This window comes from Anastrepha obliqua, chromosome 3, assembly GCF_027943255.1.
Source record: "Anastrepha obliqua isolate idAnaObli1 chromosome 3, idAnaObli1_1.0, whole genome shotgun sequence".
Classification (NCBI taxonomy): Eukaryota; Metazoa; Arthropoda; class Insecta; order Diptera; family Tephritidae; genus Anastrepha; species Anastrepha obliqua.
This window is the reverse complement of record NC_072894.1, coordinates 95,456,106-95,477,411: the sequence shown is the minus strand read 5'-3', so window position 1 is coordinate 95,477,411 and position 21,306 is coordinate 95,456,106. Positions and strand designations below refer to the sequence as shown.

At 38.8% G+C, this 21,306-nt stretch overlaps 1 protein-coding gene across 3 annotated transcripts in view; it reads right to left on the bottom strand.

The window, feature by feature from the left end:
- LOC129240212 (laminin subunit gamma-1) overlaps positions 1-21,306 on the bottom strand; it is a 33,597-nt gene that overhangs the window by 673 nt on the left and 11,618 nt on the right. For all 3 annotated transcript variants that reach the window (XM_054875859.1, XM_054875858.1, XM_054875857.1), the window contains exons 2-15: positions 16,113-16,412; positions 7,330-7,463; positions 7,116-7,243; positions 6,753-7,057; positions 6,277-6,586; positions 5,419-5,830; positions 3,078-5,354; positions 2,779-2,986; positions 2,618-2,721; positions 2,411-2,544; positions 2,233-2,348; positions 2,057-2,143; positions 222-392; positions 24-153 (exon numbers count right to left, since the gene is read on the bottom strand). In XM_054875859.1, the coding sequence (XP_054731834.1) occupies positions 24-153; positions 222-392; positions 2,057-2,143; positions 2,233-2,348; positions 2,411-2,544; positions 2,618-2,721; positions 2,779-2,986; positions 3,078-5,354; positions 5,419-5,830; positions 6,277-6,586; positions 6,753-7,057; positions 7,116-7,243; positions 7,330-7,463; positions 16,113-16,280 (4,684 nt within the window). In that variant the 5' untranslated portion in view covers positions 16,281-16,412. The remainder of the gene's footprint in view (positions 1-23; positions 154-221; positions 393-2,056; positions 2,144-2,232; positions 2,349-2,410; positions 2,545-2,617; positions 2,722-2,778; positions 2,987-3,077; positions 5,355-5,418; positions 5,831-6,276; positions 6,587-6,752; positions 7,058-7,115; positions 7,244-7,329; positions 7,464-16,112; positions 16,413-21,306) is intronic.

The following is a 21,306-nucleotide window of genomic DNA, read 5'->3' as shown; positions in this document are numbered from 1 at the left end:
CGAGTTCAATAATAAATACTAACCAAGTTTATCCAAATCGTCTACATTAATATCTTTGAGATTTTCCAATTCTTCCTTGATGTCATCCAATTCTTGTATAGACTTATCAATCTGACCCTGTGCTTCTTGGGCGCCAGCCTTCGCTTGACCAACCTAAGTTGTGGACAATAAAAAAAAAGAAAAAAAAAGTATTTTTTTAAATCCACCTTAGCTAAAGTTACCTTTCGTTTAGCATCATCCACCAGGTTATCGTCTTTGTTAGCCGATTCATCCAACTTGGCAATGCTGCTCTCAGTAATTTGTACGCGGTGATTGAGTTGATCAGCTTCATCATGCAGCTTGCGGGCATTGACTTTGGTATCGTTTGCTTTTTTGCGAATTATTTCCGCATCCTAAAAATATGTAGAATATAAAATGTTTTGAAAATTGAATCGTTTTTCAAATGATAAATATTTAGTATACCAAAAAGGTGACTGTTTATATCTTTCGAATATTAGCGCTTTCTCAAATATTCGAGGTACTTATGATACGCCATTTTTGTTTTCGCTTTGAGCTCTTTTTTGTTTTGGGAGCCAGAAAAAGCCGCAGAGGACCAAGTCCGGTAAAAGTAGTTGCTGAGGAGGATTGATGTTACAAACAATGAGAGTTCATTTATTAATGTTATGAAATAGTCATTACTGCCCATTACTGCTTGTTCCACAATTCTAAATGTTTTCTCTTTTCTTCTTATTCTTCTTCTCTCCCCATTTTCATTAATGCAATTGGGATTTCGGTGTCATAACCGTATGCCCATGTTACCAGTTATGACTTTTTTAAGAAAACCCGAAATCGTTGCTAACATCATTCAATAACTCCTGAGTGATGTTTGTGGTACGTAGGTAGAAGTGGCAATCGGTCTTCAAACCCTCTCAGTTAGACCGTTGCCGATCCATGGTGATACCACAGTAACAATTTATCTGCTAAAGCCTCGTTCAACCATTTTTTTTTAATTGCAAACTCATTAATATGGCTGACACTTATATTCCTAAGGTCAGCAGTATCATTTATGAAGGATCTAAGCATCAGGAACAGAGAAGTTGTCTAACGGATGGAAGACCTCCTATTTATTCTTGCAGCCTCTGCACGTCGAAATGAAGTACGTCCCATCTTTGAGCATGTCGACTCATGAAACAGTGGCCTGGGCTCAAGACAACTAACATGGAGACGTTTTTCCTTGACCGGTTCAGTAGCGCCTTCGAACACCTAGCGTCCCTGCAAATTATTTTTGTAGCATTACATGTCAGTCTATCAACTCATCTTGTGTTGGCTTAAGTGGCAATGCTACTTGTACTCGTACAATGCAGTTTGTAGGTTGAGAGGGATATACCTACAATCTCCATACCAAGAGCGAGGATAGTGGTAGCGCCCAGTCTCACTAATTTGTCATTGCCGCTGAAGCCTGTTTCTAATCGTTGTCTTGTCGGCAGCCGTCCACCAGAATATAATCCCGTAAAGGAGGATGGGCCCTATACAGAAAGTGAGTGTTCTTTGGAGAAAGACCAAAGCTGTGTCTTATTGTCTATTTGCATGAGAACAGAGCTAGAGTAGCTTTCTTTACTCTGTCCTCTATATTAATGTTCCAATTTTGTTTTTTGTCGAGAATTACATCTAAATATTTTGCGCTATCTCCTATTTCTAGCCTTACACCATTTTATGTTGGCATCACAAATTGTGGAATTTTTTATTTCCTCGAAAACAGCACTAATTCTGTTTTCTGAGGGTTAACATTCAGACCGCTTTTGAGAACCCATCTAGACAGCTAATTAGAGCGGTCTGCGATGTTTATGCGACGGTCAAAATTGATCAATTTCGAAGCAAAAATCGTCAAGCACACCAAAACAAGTGCGACTTTAAATCTATCAAAAGAAAACTAAAAATGCAAGTGACGGATAAGGACATGTTGAAAAAAAAAAATGGAAAAAGCGAATGTACGTAACGCGACAAACTTGAAGAGTCACCTTTTTTCGAACAAACCTCGCATGTTTGTGTGAGTATGTATAGGTAGTTACATACATACCTGTGATGCCTGTTCGGCATACTTCTCTTGCGCCTGCTGGGCGTTCGTTTTTGCTTCCAGCGCATTTTTATTCGCACCCATTAGAGCCTAAAAGAAGGAACAAAAAAAAAAAAAAAAAAAATTATGGAAGCATATATGGGATAAAAAGATATAATTAAAAATCGATGTTTGTTTACCTCTCCCGCCTGTCTTATTAATTGTTCGGCATTTTCGATTTCCTGCTCGATGCTTGGTACTGTCTTTAGTGCTAGATCAGCTTTTTCCGACGATTTCTGCACATCAGCCTGAAAGCCTATGATTACAATGTACCGTTATTACTTTGCATCTCAAAACTAAGTCTCAATCTGCACATACCTGCCAAAGTGTGGTATGTGTTATTGGCTTCTTTCAGTGTGTTGTCGCCTTGTTCAACAGCTTTTGTGGCCTTATCAAATGCTTCCTGAGCTGTCTTTAAAAGCTTGATGTCGTCTTGTTTTTGTTCGTTCGCTCTTTAAATAGGCAACAGAGAGGAAAGTTAATATTTTCTTCTTACCTGAATTTTCATGCACTTTGTATACTCACCTGAGAATTAGAACGTCGGCTAGTAGATATTCTTCATCGAAGTCGGCAAATATGTTACCGTTGCTATTGGATATATCGTTAACTTGCTTCAGCATGCGATCAGCCTACAATTAATTAATTCATTTACGTACATGCATAGATCGCGATATATACTTGATTACCTCTTCATTTGCGGCCAACGCATCCTTCTTTAGCTTTTTGATATCGATTTCAGGTGCGCTTAGTCCGTTGACATCCGTTAGCATAGTGAGGGCGGCGTCATAAACTTCGTTTGCTTTCGTCAGAGCATCCTTAGTGGTTTGCGCTACATTGGCCAGTGATTGCTTTACGGTATTCAACTCCAAACGCACCTCCGAACGCAGTTCGTCGCTGGGAATACAAATTCAATAATTATATTTCTTTCTCCCATTGGATCTAAGTTATGGCTGGTACTATCTACATCATTAATACAAGTACTAACCTAACTTTCTGTTGTAAGTTAATGGCACTCTTAGCCAACTCATAGGCTTTCTCCACTGCTTCATTGGCATCCTTGGCATTCTTCAAGTCGACTTGTGCCTCAGACTCCAAGCGGTCAGCTAAAGCGCGCGCTTCACGTGATATCTCCGATATTTGATCTGATTGCACACCGAACTCCACAGATTTATTCTTGGCTTTGGCCAGTGCCTGTGCGCCATCATCATTTAGTAGATTCAGCGCATTCTGTAGTTCATTCTTGGCAGCCTCAATAATATCGTGAGCATTTGTGTAGTTTTGTCTAGCCTTAACGATCTCATGGTTAGCTTTGTCCTGCAGTTCGTCGGCGGTAACGAGATGAGTACGGATATTGCTGAGACGCTTGTGTAGGTCATCCAATACTTCAGCATAAGTCTGACCACTTTCACCAGCACCATATTTTGCATCGGTTAATAGTATATTCACTTTTTCTTGCACAGTTTTCAATTTAGCCTCAAATTCCTCATCGTTGGTAACGGGTGTGCGCGCAATCTCGTCTAATGTTGAGCTGAGGTTTTGTAATTTGGCACGATGCTCGTTAGCCGCATCTTGCACTAGATTATAACAATCCGGACAATCGACGCAGCCCCGATGACGGTCATATTTGTTTTCCTTACAACGATCACAACGGCGACCCTCTACATTATCATTGCATGGGCACTGACCATATTGATCGCACTGGAATCCCTTCGAACCGCTCTCATCACACTCGCATGTCTTACAACCCTCCTGGGAGAATCCGTAATGATAGACTTCACACTGATCGCAATGTTGACCAACAACGCCTTGCTTACAAAAACATTGGCCGGTGAATTTGTCACAGGTGGAATTGTAGCTACCAATGGGATCACACATGCAGTTCTCGCAACCATTACCCGACATAATATTGAAGTAGCCCGGCTGACACTCGCCGCAGTCACGACCAATTACATTTGGTTTGCAATGACACTGACCAGTGACTTGATCACACTGTGTAATACCATCTTGATTTTGTTCTGTGCCCGGTGGGTAGCAGGTACAGCGGTCACATTGACCATGTGGTAAAGCCAGTGGATCGCCGAAATGTCCTGGTAAACATTCATCGCAGTGTTTGCCAGCGGTGTTATGTATACATTTGAGACATTCACCGGTAGTACGATTACAATTACCTACTGCATTGGGATCCACGTTGCCGTTACAGTCGCAGGCTTTACACGTTTGGACAGCGCCGTAGAGACCAGTTGGATCGCCAAAGAAACCGTCCGAGCACATTTCACAGCGCGCGCCATAGTAACCAATCGGGCATTCGGTACAAATTACAGTATCGCCGTTAATTTGCATGCAAGCGCCGTCATTGGGGCAGGGACAACGTTTGCAATCGTAAGGTGTGCCGCCCAGGGCGTTGCCATAGTAGCCACGTGCGCATTGGTCACAGTTGTCGCCGGCTGTATTATGCTGACAAATGCAACGTCCGGTTTCTGAATCGCAAATTTCGGCATGACCGTTACAGTCGCAAGGAATGCAAGGCATAAATGGACCACCGCGTGCTGGACTATGCCTGTAACCAGGCGCGCAAGATTCGCAGAACTGTCCCAAATAACCCTCTGGGCAAGTACACTGCTCAATCCAGGTGGCAACCTGACCGGCAGCGCCTCGATGAGCCGTTTGCAGTTCTACATCGTCCAAAATAGCTTCTCCTTGCACGGAGTAGGTAGCGCGAATTTTTATTGCTGTCAAATTGGAGAGTATTGATAGAAAACCACGGGACGATTGTGTGGGTTGCCACTGGTAGTCGCGGTGTTCGTGCAGCCGGAAAGAGTATTCCTTCACACTTTGATCGGGCAAACCGTTGCTCTGCGCAAATATCGGCAAAGAAATCTTGGTGCCAGCGCCCTCCAAAATAACATCACTAGCACTGGTGCTGGGTGCAATTTGGCCAACCAATTGCAGTTTGAATTTTAAGTCGCGATTATATGAAGCGCGCTGATCGCCAAGGAAGCGATCAGGTGCCAAAAAGTAGATATATTCGTTGCCTTGTGCGGTCGTGCCTATACTGCGGCTATACTGATTATACTTAATATCGACATCGCGGTTGAAAAGATCCATGGCAGTCCAACGTTCTTTGTGCTTATTGAAGTTCGAAGTTATTGAAACAACAGAATAATGAGGCGCGGTTTGACATTCAGAGGTATGACCGTAACAGAAGCAGGGTGTGCAGCCGAAACGATTCGCCAGATCTAAGTTGAAGAAACCAGGTTTGCATCTGCAATAGCGAAATATGATATTCATCAATATGCAATAATTTGAAAATTAACTGTAAAACCTACTCGTTACAACGTTTTCCCTCTACGTTTTCCTTGCAGTGGCAAATGCCAGTATCCGGATTACAAGATGGCACATTGTCAGCAGAGCCACGCACATCACAACCACAAGGCTGGCAGCCATGCTGACCGAATTGATAATAATTGTTATCACAGCGATTACATTTTTCACCAGTTACACCGGGCTTACATTGACATTTGCCGTGACTATTGCATTGAAGCGAACGTGAGCCCACCGGATCGCAGTTGCAGTTGATACAGTAGCCGTCTTCGCGCATGTAGTAGTTCTCTTTGCAACGTTCGCAGTTAGGTCCATCGCGATTCTCGCGACAATCCAAACAGTGACCACCATGTCCAGTTATATTGAAGAGATGTGCGTCAAAGAAGCATTTGTCCGCAAAACCATTGCAGTTGCAAGCTGAAAATTATACGTACATACATATAGACAATACATATTCTTCTTTGTCAACGCTTTTAAGGGACAATTACAATTTACAAAATACCAGTTGGTGGTATGAAAATTGAATTTGTTTGTTTCAAGCGAATAGTCCCAGTGATGATGACCCTGCGGCTGAACCCATAACGCAAATACCGTTAACAAGCGCAATATCGATACAAGTAAAAATAGACCGGTAGTCATTTTCGTCTGGTCACTTGCCTAGCGAATGTGCTACTGTGCTAAACTATTCTATTCTATTCTACTTATCATTTTCCTCAAACCTATCATTGCCACATATCGGCATTTGTGAGTGATCTACACACTCTAATACCACTACTATGTATGGTAACTAAATAATCCTGTTTTCACGTAAAGCGCAAACATTGATTTGTGGGACCACTCTACTCCATCCCCCCAATGCTTACCTTTGCATTCGTTGACTTCAGTGGATGTTGCCCTTTTCCATTTTACGTCATTGTACAAAGGCAGACACTTTTCACAATCCGGTCCATCGGTGTTGTGACGACATTCGCAAACCAATGTGCGTTCGCCGTGCATGCCGGTGCTGGCTACGCACTTGCTAGCGTGACCGTTACACTTACAACGTGCGCCCACTGCGATATCGGAGATGGCGTAAAAGTATGATTTGAGTACCTGTGCGTCACCGAAGAGCTCATCGCCGAATGTGTTCAGACGATCCAAGGTGATGCGTATGTCGGTGGCTGTGACCCATTCCTACAAATAGAAAGCGCATTCAGTTCGGTGTAGATATATAGAAGATTTGGCTGAGTTAGCGCGCGGTGCAGATTGGCGTTTGTGCTAAGTTTTCTCAGATTACACTTGCACTTACAAACATACATACATTATAATTGTGAATATATTATGTGCGTGTGTTGCTCACCTGCAATTCGCTGCTGCGTTCAAAAATGATACCACTCGGCCGGCCCTCTAGCGTGGAGAAGGCGATTTCACCGTCACGCAACGGTGATATGTCACTGTATTCGCCGGTGCAGAGCGCATGCGCCTCGCCTTCACCCTTTAGTATGGCACGCGAGTCAGGCAATGAATATGTGTCACGGCAAGTTGCACTGTAGTACTGATACGGAGTCCATTCACTGTTTTCCGAAGTACGTTTATAAATGGCGAAAGACTCGGGACGTGGAGAGCGGAAGAGGATGCGCACATAGGTGATATCATACGATTTACCTACAAAGGAAAAAGTTCAATTGCGTGGCTTACAGCGGCAGTATTTTTGGCGGTTTACCTAACTGCAGCGTCAAGTTGACGTGGTTAGGGTGTTGAATACCCTCAAACATTGTCTCCGACTGCCACCATGTGGGGTTCTGTGGGTCGTGAAGATCGGTGAGGTACGGTGGGTAATGATCTTCATACCTAAGCAAAAACAAAATTTTGAAATTGTTGTCGATTAATATTTGTATGATAATCGAGGCTTTATTCGTTTAATGATTTAGACTTACCTACAGAATTCGCAATTTTTATGATTCGGATTCATGGTTTGTATACAAAAGTGATTGTCGCCATTCTCACCACAAGTGTTTGTGGCCTCTATTTGTAGCTGATAGGCGGCATTTATGAATTCCGGCATACATTTCTGTGAACGTAGACGAAAAGGTTTTTTAAGTTAAAAATCAGAGTTAGATGCTTGAAATAATTCTTAAGGAGGTAAAAATAAAATCGAATAAGCATTTATAAATTTACATATGAAATAACTCCGAAGAAGTTTGTAGGACTTTTGGTGAAATAAACTAACTCTTTAACGACTCTGAGACATACCTATATGGACCAAGTAAAAAAATTATCATAAATTGATTAAATCACCATGAAGTACTTATATTTTCTCCCTTGGTTAATATTTTGTAGAATGTTCTGAAAATCCGAAAATATTTAGTGAATTTACATTATTTATTTGTTAGAATTTTTTAATAGTTATGGGTTGGCAACTAAGTAATTGCGGATTTTTTTTCAGAAAATCAAAGGCAATTTTTCATGAAACTAAATAACTGTATTCTATAATGTATTGCCCATTTTGCATCTTTCGGGCAGCATCATAATCCCACGATCATAAAACTTCTGGTTTTTATTAGCAAAAAACTGAATCAGGTACGACTTGATATCATCATCATTATTGAAATTTTTACCATTCAAAGAGTTTTGTAAAGATCGAAACAAAAAGTGATCCGATGGTACAAGGTCAGAACTATATGGTGGCAAAACATTTCAATCAAGCTCCAATAATTTTTGCCGAGTGGCCAAAGATGTGTGTGGCCTTTCATTGTCAATACCTTTTCAATTTGTCAATTCGGGCCGTTTTTCTTCAACTGCATTGTTCAATTTCGTTAGTTGTTCAATGTAGACATCAGAATTGATCCTTCGTTTGGGTTGTAAGAGTTCAAAAAAGACAATTCCTTTGTAATCCCACCAAACTGACAACAAAACCTTCTTTTGATGAATATCAGCTTTTGATGTTGTTTGAGTCTGTTCACCTGGCCTGCTCCACGATTTTTATCCGCTTGATGTTGTTGTAAACAACCAATTTTTCATCGTCAGTTATCAGTCGTTTTAAAAATGGATCATTTTCATTACGTTTCTTTGGCAAATCGCAGTTGTTAATGCGTTGCGTGAGGAACCCATGTGTCGAGTTTTTGAACATAGCCAAGTTGTTTTAAGAGATTTTCAATGCGTGAGATACATGAAGCTTCTCTGCAATCTCACGTGTTGTACTGTGACGATCCGAATCGATTATTGCTTTGATTAGGGCGTCATCAGCTTCAACAGGACGAGCAGAGCATTTTGTATCTTTGAGTAAAAAATCACCAGAACGAAATTTGGCAAATGCATTTTGACACTGCCGTTCTTTTAGGGCTTCGACACCATAAACAGGACATAACTTTTTGTGAGCCTGTGATGCGGATTTCCCTTTGCGGAAATAAAAAAGGAAAATATGACGAAAATGTTCCTTTTGATTTTCCATTTTTCAACGAACGCCAAACGAAAACTACGCAACCGATCAAAAAACTTTTTTTACTGATTAATAGCTGAATTGCCAACTATCAAATAACAAAATGTGTTTTACATTTGTACTACGTCTGCAAGCCAAAAAATTTAACTGAAGCCTTCTATGAATGAAATCCGCAATTACTTAGTTGCCAACCCAATATAATTAACAATTAATAAACTATATGGAAAGTCTTTTCATAAGTCTCAATGCAATTGTCGAAAGGGCTATTTTGGTGGCAAAAAATAAATTCTTCGACCATTGAATCCCAAAAATTTGTTGTTTTGAGAGAAATATTTGTGTCTCATTAAGTAAAACGCACAATTTTTCGCCACCAAAAGTTATAACTTGTTTTAAAATTAAATGCATTTATGTAGGCGTGGTTCTTGTATTTTTAATTATGTGCATACTTTTTATAGGAGTAGGCCGAGTTTCGTTAATAATTTTGACTATAGGTACAAGTGAGTTACCCTTATGGAGTGGCCGATTTTGACCATTTTTAGGATTATTATACATATATATATATATATATATATAATTGGCGCGTACACCCTTTTTGGATGTTTGGCCGATCCCCTCCTCCTTTTTGTGGTGTGCGTCATGATGTTCTTCCACAAATGGAGGGACTTACAGTTTTAAGTTGGTATGTGACTACCATTCGAAACTGCCCAGGTTCAAATCTCTGGGCCTGAAACATTAAATGGCGTCTAATATGGCAAACCTCCGAGCGTATTTATCTCATGAAAGAGCTCCTCATAAAAAACCATTTGCCATTCGGAGTAAGCTTAAAATTGTGCGTCCCTCCTGCAAGACGCGTACCACAATTATGAGGAGTAGTTCAACCAAACACCCAATAAAAGGTGTAAGAGCCAATATATAATAATAAAGTATATAAAAATATTAAGATAATAATATATATAAGGTTGGCAAAAAAGTCTTGCGGCATTTCCGCAAGCTTGTCTTTGCAAGCGCGTAGTTCTAGTTGTATACCGTTGCATCGGTTCACGCTAGAGCTTTTTGGAAAGCTCTTTTCACGTGCTAACACGTGTTTGATTAATTGTTGTTTGCTTTTAGTCGTTCGTGAGTTATAGCGTCGCAAACATGGAGCAAAATAAAGAGAAAATACGGCATATTTTACAGTACTACTACGATAAAGGCAAAAATGCATCTCATGCTGCCAATAAAATTTGTGCAGTTTATGGACCCGATACAGTTTCCATTTCCACTGCACAACGATGGTTTCAACGTTTTCGTTCTGGTGCAAAGGTGATCGAAGATGCGCCACGGTCCGGAAGGCCTGTCGTCGAAAATTGCGATAAAATCGCTGAATTGATCGAAAGAGACCGGCATAGTAGCAGCCGTAGCATCGGCCAAGAGCTGGGCATGAGTCATCAAACCGTTATAAACCATTTGAAGAAGCTTGGATTCAAAAAGAAGCTCGATGTATGGGTGCCACACGAATTGACGCAAAAAAACATTTTTGCCCATATGGATGCATGCGAATCGGTTCCGAATCGCAACAAAATCGACCCGTTTTTGAAGCGGATGGTGACTGGCGATGAAAAGTGGATCACTTACGACACCGTGAAGCGCAAACGGTCGTGGTCGAAAAGCGGTGAAGCTGCCCAGACGGTGGCCAAGCCTGGATTGACGGCCAGGAAGGTTCTTCTGTGTGTTTGGTGGGATTGGCAGGGAATCATCCACTATGAGCTGCTCCCCTAGAGCCAAACGCTCAATTCGGACCTGTACTGCCAACAACTGGACCGTTTGAATGCAGCACTCATGCAGAAGAGGCCATCTTTGATCAACAGAGACCCAATTGTCTTCCATCAGGACAACGCCGGGCCACACACATCTTTGGTGACGCGCCAGAAGCTCCGGGAGCTCGGATGGGAGGTTCTTTTGCATCCACCGTATAGTCCGGATCTCGCACCAAGTGATTACCACCTATTTCTGTCAATGGCGAACTAGCTTGGTAGTCGGAAGTTGTCCACAAGAGAGTCCTGTGAAAATTGGCTCTCCGAGTTTTTTGACAATAGGGAAGCGAGCTTCTAACTATAAGAGGGGCATTATGAAGTTGGCATCTCGTTGGGAACTCGTCATCGAACAAACCGGCGCATATTTGACTTAAATCGCGTTATTGTAACCAATTTTATGAACAATTGAAAATTCAATAAAAATACCGCAAACTTTTTTGCCAACCTTATATATATATATATATTTGCATACATATGCATAGTACAATTTCCTTTAACTTCGGTTGGAGTGTAGAGCCAGAAGAATTTTGATAAACGAGCTTAAACATAACATGGACAGAAATTTTCACTATCCTCGGATCCCTTTTTGTATTTCTTGTTGAAGTGCGTAGTTTTGATAAAAAAGTGCGGTCGTCACCAAGCAAGCAATATCCAACACCTCATACTATAAAAGCTGGTTGCCGGTCGGATTATCTCAGCAAAGCAAGCAAAAAGCACGTCAACATTTTCTACAGTTTCGACTATTTTCCTTATTTGTAAATGTTCATTATTATTTTTTATAAAAGCACAGCTCATTGTCGAAATAAGCCATATAAAACACAGTTTCAGACTTACAATAGGCTTTCATCGCAATTCCACGGTTTTTGATTATACTTTTTAGAAATATTTTAGCTCATTAAATTTTATTCAAGTGAAAGTGTTGGTTGGTCCAAATTTCCCATTAATTTTTGATAATTTTCGACTGTGTTGCAATTTTCTCCATATATAGGCCACACCCCAATATGTATGTATTATAAAAAAGCAGCGATATTTAATAAGCTATAAAATGGCGTACCAAAAGTTGTTGTACAAATTTGATCTAAAAACTGTGGCATTGGCATGAAAAGTTGGAAGAATTCTTCTAATTTTGTGTAATAAAACTTGAAATATTTAATTTAAAATAATATTAAACATTTTTGTTAGGTAATGACCTATACTTTCATGAAGAAAATAATGAACATGCAAAATAAAAACAAGAAGAAAACTAGTAAAATCTGGTTATAATTTTGATGCCCCATCATTTTGCTGCGGGCTGTACATATACATATACATATACATACATATGTTGAACCATTTAATGGTATCCCAAAATCACGCATGCTTTGTTAGCAATTCCCATACGGAAACCGAACTTTCCTTTCCTCTTCCAACAGTCTTTTTAAATTAGACAAAATACATATACATACGGGTATGTACTTATATTTATATTTCGATCATACTGTATTATAAAAGTGACAAATAATAGCAAATTAGTCTGTATGGTTCGAATTAATTTATATTAATTTAAGTAAATTTGTCGACAAAATATTCTATGCACAACTAGTATTAAATTACATACATGTATACCTATATACATAGAGGGTTTGATTGAAAAGTAATGAGCCTTCCCGCGCGGAGCGTCTGCCAAGTGATCAACCGAATCGGCTGGAGGGGGAAAATGATCGTTGGACCTTCCCCTTCCACTAGAAACCGGTCCCAGTTCACTGGCAACAGCGGTGCAGTCAACATCGCTCCGCGCGTGAAAGCTGTTTTAAACCCTGTGTGTTAGGATTTTGCAGTGGCGAAAATGCAGCGATCGTTGGAGCAACGTTACTCGATCAAATTTTGCGTAAAGCTAAACAAAACGAGTACCGAAACCATTGGGCTAGTCAAGGGGACCAATTTCTGTCCAGTGCCCAGGTAAAACGGTGGCACAAGTCGGCCAAGGAAGGCCGGGAGGACGTCGAAGACGAACAGCGATCTGAAAGACCTTCGACGACGCAAACAGACGAAGATGTGAACCGGGTTCGTGAATTTTTGAACATTGAGATCAGTGAAGAGTTAAATTTAACTTATTACAATGTGCGGGAAAAGAAAGCTGAAGGGGAGGCGTTTCGACTCCATCGAGGCGATCCAAAAAACTGTGACAGCCGAATTGAACGCGATTCCGGCGGATGAGTTTAAAAAATGTTTCCTGCAGTGGAAGGACCGCTACCAGGACGCGTATTGACGCTCAAGGGCCCTATTTTGAAGAATATTAGTTGTATAAGCCAAAAGGTTTGATAAAACTGCTTAAAAAAAATAAGGCTCATTACTTTTCAATCAAACCCTGTATATGCATACAATAATAACGAATAATAGGTTGTGGTATTCCATTCCATTAGCGAATAGCGTAGTTGCGCGAATAGCAGTCGTTTTTTGTTTGCTTGGATTGAAGGATGTATTGGTTTGATATATGTCAGTACATATCCTGCAGTGAAAAGCCAAACTAGAAAGGAAACATAATAGTTCAGAAACTGGTATTTAATACAGGAAATCTTACTACTTCGTCATTGACTAGTATAATACCAGCAGTAAAATGATCAATTTGTCTGCAAATTTGTTGATTTTTTTCATGCCTCGTCAATTGAATAAAAGCGGTTGTACCGAAAAAGGGCCATCGCAGAAAAATCCTGGCAACAACCAGACACATAAAATATATACTCTTTTTTTTGCCTCCTTTATAAATTAAGCCTGTCGTATGACACTAAGTAATTCTTTCTACAGCTAGAATTTCATAACATTAATCATTATCATTATTACATTTTGGTTAAGTTTTTGTGTGAGTTTACATACAATATATATATATAATTGGCGCGCCTTTTTGGGTGTTTGGCCGATCTCCTCTTCCTATTTGTGGTGTGCGTCATGATGTTGTTCCACAAATACAGGGACCTACAGTTTCAAGCCGATTCCGAAAGAAATACTCTTGAAGGTTTGCCATTGTCTGCCGAGGGGTGACCGCTATTAGAAAAATGTTTTTATTAATTTTGGTTTCATCGAGAATCGAACCAACGTTCTCTCTGTGAATTCCGAATGGTAATCAAACCCACCAACCCATTCGGCTACGGCGGCCGCCTGTATGTACATAACTAGCTTTAAATTATTCTAGTTATCAGCTGAGTTGGGGTTGGTCGTTTGAGCCGCCTGGAGTTTGTCCTTTCTTCTGATGGGAGTTGTCGCATGTCAGTATTCGTATGGTTCATTAAACGGGCAATATGATTTGTGCTGCGTTTGAGGATGATTTCCACTACTATATCGATGTTGAGGTCGCGATGAATATCTTCGCTTGGGACATACCAAGGTGCATTGGTTATAAAGGGTTTTCCAATAACAGGTGTTATTTTGGAATGGATTGCGCTATCGAGAGATGATTAACGATTTTTTATGGCTGGAATTGGATGATATTTTTTTTCTGTGAAAAGTTTCCGGACCGTGTTATCTCTCGAAGAGGTGATCACAATTGGCCCCCGAGATCTTGTGGTTTAACACCTTGTGATTTTTTTCTTTGGGACCACGTGAAAGAGAAGGCCTACGCCAACAGCCCAGGGTCGATGCAAGACCTCATATATGGAATTCGTGAGGCTATCGAGGACATAAGGCAGTCACTTTGCAATTCAGTTATGGAAAATTTCATGAAAACGATATTGTCCTGTAAGCGTGGTCGTGGTGGTCATTTGCCTGATGTTATTTTCCACTATTAATGGCATACCTTCCTCTTTATAATGAAATAAACATCCGATCATTTATAAAAAAAATGGCATTTTTCTTGGAATATCAAAATAACACCTCTTATTGGAAACCCCTATAGTTCTGAGTATTTTCGATTGTAGTCGTTGAATAATGTTAATGTTACTTTTGCTTGCAACTCGCTAAATTTCTATGCCGCATGCCCATATTGGCACAATCACAGTTTTGTACACAAATGTTTTATTCAGCAATGACAGTTTCGAGCGCCTGCCAAGTAGCCAATATAGTTGTCGGAATCTGTTTTTTACCTCATTTCTTTTCAATATATTAAATCAAAATGCAATCCAGCATTCATTTTATTTATGCTACAAAAGGAGGACATTTTATTTATTTATTAGTTTTCCCAAAGAATTTGTAATAATTTTCTTCTGTGCGAGCTTGAACCAGTTTTTGAATATTTAACCAATTAGTTTCATTTAATTTGAAGAAAAAACATATTTTGTATACATTTTTAATGTGACATAGAATATTTCAAAGCGGTGGAATGAAATGGAAAATATGTTTTGTTTTAATATTTCAACAAGTTTAAAACTGGTTATTTTAGAAACATATTGGACTAGATTTTTTTTGCTGGTATGAACTGGTATTTCGCTGATGCATAGCCGGGGAATCGACATTTCGGTACTGGTATAGATAAATATTGCATTTCTATATCGTTATTTTGTACTAAAACTTTAAATTTCAATGCGTACAAAAATCTATGAGTGCCTATTCTGACTTTTTGACTGATCTGGTAGCTGTAATGAATACTCATTTTTAAGTGTTCACCTTTTTGTACATTAGATATAACGGGCTAAAATATACCACAAAAATAGTAGTCATAAAATTCTATTATAAGTCTCTTAATACTCGATGACGACTTAATAAAACGGGCCTAAACTTGGTACCTACTCACGTTGCTACCACCTCATTTAGATTCTTTCAAAAGACGCGCCAAAATGTTGTTTTAAAATAAAACATGTAGCGATTCAGATTCCTTTAGGTTTCACTATTTGTATTAAAAAAAACGGCTCCTAACAATTTTATGTTAAAAATTAAATGATTTAAATGTTCACCAGAGGAAGTCTACAGATACAATAAATCAAACAGCCGATTCATGAATGTCGAATTGCTGACGAGATATGGACAGGATGTGCGCTGCAGCAGCAATATACTCAACAGAACGCTCAGTATTTGATCTGTTAGTTAGTCCTTTTTCTACCCCAGATAGAACTAGCCTTTGTATTGTCGACTCATTCGGACGATTATGTCCACCAATAAACTACGAATCTTGTGATATGTTGTTCTTAAAGATAGACCGTTGCCATAAAAAGTTTAAAAAATTTTACGCGTTGTTCACATTGCATATCTGTCTATTTGACAAATGTCCAAAATGCCATCAAAAGAAGGTACCGCCTAAGGATTATTCACTACTGACATCTAGGCGTCGAAATACCCTTTATTATTGAAAACGTACAAAAAGCCCACTCATCTTTATATACCGTCAATTTGTCTGATCTTACAAGTTATAACTTGCATTGTTTGTGAGTTTGATTGATTCCAAAAATTAACCGCCAGTTCAAAATAAATTTAACTAGAATGTGCGGAGGTACATTAAGTTCGGACCGGACTAAATTAAGCACTTTCTTACTTGTTTGAAAAATTAACTAAGTATCTATTAATAGAAATAAGAGGTACTCACTTGCGGTCGTCCATAGTGATCATAGCATTCCAGCGCAGGCATGAAGGTGGTGGCGCCGTGTCCTGCGGCAGTTGAGGTTGGTGCTTGTTCCATGAGTACGCACAACAAAAAAGCGCAGCATAAAAGTTGCCACCGCTTGGCGAATAAGCTCCATGTATTATGACTCATCTTGGAAGATGGCACTTTTGCACAATGCTACGCTTGCTACTTGTTTTTTATTTTATTATTATCAAATGATTTTTCTTCCCTTTTTAAATTCTTTTAATACATTTTTTAACACATTATGGCAAAGTTTTATTTCTGAATTTGATTTTATAATATACTTATTTTAGCACATTTGTGTGTACGCTCATACTTTACGGGAAGTGTGAAATTTGCTTATTTCTATTGCTTAGTTTAAACAAGACACTATATACATATGCACATATGGTCCATACCGTTAAATATTCACTAGCTGCCTAATAAAGTTTTATTTATGTATGTATACCATACATGTACGTACATATACTCTTATATGTATATACGAGTATGTATCATAAGAAATCAGACGGATGGGCTGTACTGCGGCACAGCGATTTTTCCGGCGATTCATAAATCGACCGTCTGGTCCATTATCGTACCCGTTTGTTTATGCAATTCTATATGAAAGCCGCTTATTCACGCACACTCACACGTATTCAATTTGGAGTTAATTTAAAAATAACAAACACAAAATCCCGCCAAATAAAGAAACCACTATGGCAAAAACAAAAAAAAAAGTAGGTAAACATATTTTTCTTAACATTGTCCAAGTAGATACTCTCGCCCAGTACGGGCGGTGTGGCGCGCCCAGCATGGGCTTAAATAAATATAAAAGTAATATGTATGTCTGTGTGCACTAGGGATGCCAATCCCGGGATGCTCAGGTGGTTCCGGTATTTTCAAGTCGCGAAAAGTTCGATCCCCCCGCATTTTCGGGATTTGTGATTTCTTACGAAGTATATGAATTGGATATAGAAAAATCCACTTTCATAACAAAACAAAGCAATCCTGACCTTAAATTTTCAGCAAACGTGGATATGTTTGAACTTTTCGTTTTTCTATTTTTTTAGTATAAAAAACTAGGTTTTGTCGCGCAAAATTGATCACCTAAGTTGTGTTTGAATAACCTTCTTACTTAATACAACATTATGATTTCGAGTGATGCAAATCTTAATTTTTACCTTTACGTCCTCCATTTTCTGTTTGTTTACTGCAGCTGTCTAGTGCGCAAGTGTCAAATATGATTGACGAACGACGCTATTTGCGAAAATATAAATCTTCCGATAGTGTGATTAATTTTGCCATCGTTTAATATTTTTTTTGAGTGAATATATGTATATTAAAACATACTATTTTTTGCTTAAATTGTAAGAGGTTAAAAAATATATGAACACCAACCACAAAAGAAAGGGTATTCAGATTGGAGGTACTTTTTCCAATAGAGTCTTTTTGACAGATCTTGCTTGGCTACTGTCAAACTAAATACATACTTTTTTTCAGTATTCATTGATATTTCATCATGGAAAGATTTATGTCTCAACAACGTTTACAAATCGTACAATTGCATTTCGAAAATCGACGCTCTGTGAAAAGTGTTCATCGCGCGTTCAGGCTAAAATATGGTGTTCAGCGATGAGTCCCATTTTTGGTATAACGGCTACGTCAATAATAAAATTGCCGTATTTTTGCTGAAGAGCAACCCGTTTGTTGCTACCTTGGAGAATCATCGGCCCATATTTCTTCAAAGACGAGGCTGGCGCCAATGTAACAGGAAATAGCGAACGATATCACCACGACAGTTGGTTCTACGTAACCGGAACGACCCGGATTTTTATCCGGCCAAGGACTATCATTTCAGCAGCATTCCCACCATATGCATGGGGAATGTTTATGCTGCTACAACAACAACAACAACGATATCACACCGTGATAATCGATTTTTTCGTGTAGGAAATTAAAGTCCGTGACCTCCACAATATTTGGTTCGAACAAGACGGCGATGCTTGCCATACAGCCCATGAAACTATTTATTTCTCATTTCGGACCAGTAGATTGGCCACCAAAATCGTGTGATATCACACCTTTTCACTTTTATATGTGTGGGTATGTAAAGTCTAAATCCTTTGTGGTTAAACCAACTTCGATTGAGGCATTGGAAGCCAACATTACTAAAGTTTCTGACGAGATGCCGATCAAGGTCATCCAGCTAGTCATTCAAAATTGGTGTTTACGGATGGCCGAATTACGGCGCAGTTGCCGCCAACATTTGAAAGGTATTATCTTTAAAAAATAAATGTTTTACATAAAAGTAATAACTATTGCCCAATCAACTTGAATTTTCGTGGTTATATATCGATTTCAAATCCGATACCTCGAAATTGAGCAGCCTTTGTTTTACTCGTTGTTTACTTTATAATATTCTTGCATAGATCTGTTTTCGACAAACCTAAGTTACTTTATGAGATATGTATATGCTAAAGTATTATTAAATGTTTATGAATCTGACTTTTGTTTTACACTAATGACATAATTTTTACTTTAAATAAAAAATCTTTTATTATAAGAGAGCTTCTCAAACAAAATAGATGCAATTTTTTTTAGGTTGTTGCAAAATAATAGAAATCTACACCCCGTTACCAGTTCCGGGATCCCGAAATTATAATAACATCATCCCAAAAATGCCGGGATTATAGAAATCGAGAAAATTTGCATCCCTAATATGCATCGGGTTGTTTTTTTAGCTACATGAGAACTATGGATATCGATAACTATGATTGCTGTTATCGATGCTGAGAATGGCAACCTATGATGACATTTCTATTCACGCTTCCAAATTGTGGAAATTTACTTTGCAAAAAAAAGGAAAAAAAAATATATATATATATATATATTATATATATTCACGAGATTCGTAGAGCACTGGGTGTATTATCGGCCCTTATTTCTTTCGAGATGAGGAAGAAGCTGCCGACACGATGAATGGCGAGCGTTATCGAGCCATGCTGAATGAATTTTTGTTTCCAATCAGCTAAGTATCCAAGCAGAAGGCGCAACTTGCCATACAGCGCACTTAACAATCCAGTTATTGCAACATTCAAAGCGCTATTGACGCCATACGGCCAGATTTATTGGAAAAAGTAGTCAAAAATTGGACGGATCGAACGGACCATGTAACGCTTAGCCACCACGGACATTATATTCAAAAAAGAAATGCCATGAAATTATTTACCAGGTTATAATAAAAGCCAAAATCGTTCCAACATTATTTTTGCTTCGTATTATCATTTTAAATTCTCAAGTTCTTAAAAAACATCCTATACATGCATACCCGCTCACTAAAAATAATGCGATCGGAAACGATTGGACCAACTGTTTACATACGCACAGATAATTGGATGGCTGTGAAGATAAAAGTATGTACATAAATGTATACGTATGTATGTATGTAAATACAGTCTGTTGCGTATGTGTGTAGTCACGATTACCGAGAGCAAGTTAACCACGGCATTGAAAATTTTGTTCGCATACATAGAGTTATTGTATTGCCCTTTGTGTCCAAATATTTGTTCGATTTAGTCAGTTTCTGTAGATTTAATAAAAACGAGTGCTGCTTAGCTCTCTTACTTTGAGTCAGTGTTTTGGGTTCTCAAGGGGGCTAAAAAGGGTCGAAGGGATTTCTGAAACATAACCGGTTAAACGAAGTTCAACGAAGTCAAAGCAGTTCGTAAGTAGGGGAGTAACTTCTCCATAGATAATGTGCGAAAATAATCAGGAAAATATATCACGTGGATGTTAGATTATAACTGAAACTACTGCAAATTGGATTTGATGATATGCTTGCAGACAGTTCTGCAGGCCCATTCAAACATTAGCTTTCTCTGAAATTTCTTAGCCAAAAATCACTAAAAGAATTTTAGCGAAGAGTTCTGGCAAAAAACAAAATTTTATTTTTTTGGCAAATTTTTGCAATAATAAAAAAATTATATTAACTGGAATAAACTGAATATATGTATATTATGTATTTCAGTTATTTTTCACAGATTATATAGTAAAATTTCAATTCCCGCATATTTTGAATCGCTAAAATCTCCATTTTGTAATTAAAAAGCTGTGAAACTTAACTTTGGTGACGGGAAAAAGTTGGCGCTAGCAAAATGGCTCAACAAAAAGTTTGTACTATTTGAATACTCGATTAGAGTAAATCCTCCCTTGGGCGGACACTCATCGTCAATCAACTTTTGTCCACCCACGGGAGATGCCCCTTCATGAGAGGGTAACTTTTCCGGGAGGGTATCCTAAAACTTGGAGTGGAGAAAAAATGCCCACCCAGAAAGTGGCCTTCTAATACAGGAATCCTTTAGGAGTTGTTACCAAAATATGAAAACCAAACATTGTAATTAATAGGAACAAATAAAAAAGTGACGCCGTGAGTTTTTTTACAATATTCGCAATATTTTTTTATTGTCAATTTTATTTAAAAATATGTTTCATACTATAATAGGAACAATTTATTTTATTTTATTAAAAAAATGTTTAATAAAATTTCGAGCTTTTTACTCAGAGTTTTAAACTATTCTCTGGCGCAGTAAAGTGCAAGTTTGAAGGTGCTGAATATTTTCGTTGAATTTTAATATTTTATTTGCTGATGGGCTAGTACTTAATCTTTCATACGATAGATAAGGAGCCATTCATCTGGTCGAAAAGTCTATCACGCATGTAGTTTTAGATAGGCAACCTAAAGAAATACCAGGTGTATACCTATGAAATCAGACTTTTTTTCAATTTCAAACGTTTATTAACGAAAAATGGTTACAAATTTAATCTTAAAAATAATAGCCATCGCTAGCGACACATTTTTCCCGTCTCTCAGGCAATTTGTGGATGCCGCGCCAAAAAAATTAGCCGTCTTTGGCCCCAAGCCAATTATCGAGCCATTTCTTGGCTTCTTCGTGAGAATTGAAGCTCTGCTCGGAAAGTGCGTGGCCCATTGATGCAAACAAATGATAATCGGAAGGCGCCAAGTCTGGTTCCCAATCGCCAGCGGTTCCCAATCGTACGTTTCCACCAATTCCCGGGTCACTCTTGTTCGATGTGGCGGTGCATTGTCATCAAGAAAAATTACTTTGTGACGCCGATCGGCATATTCTGGGTGTTTTCGGTGTATAGCGCTGTT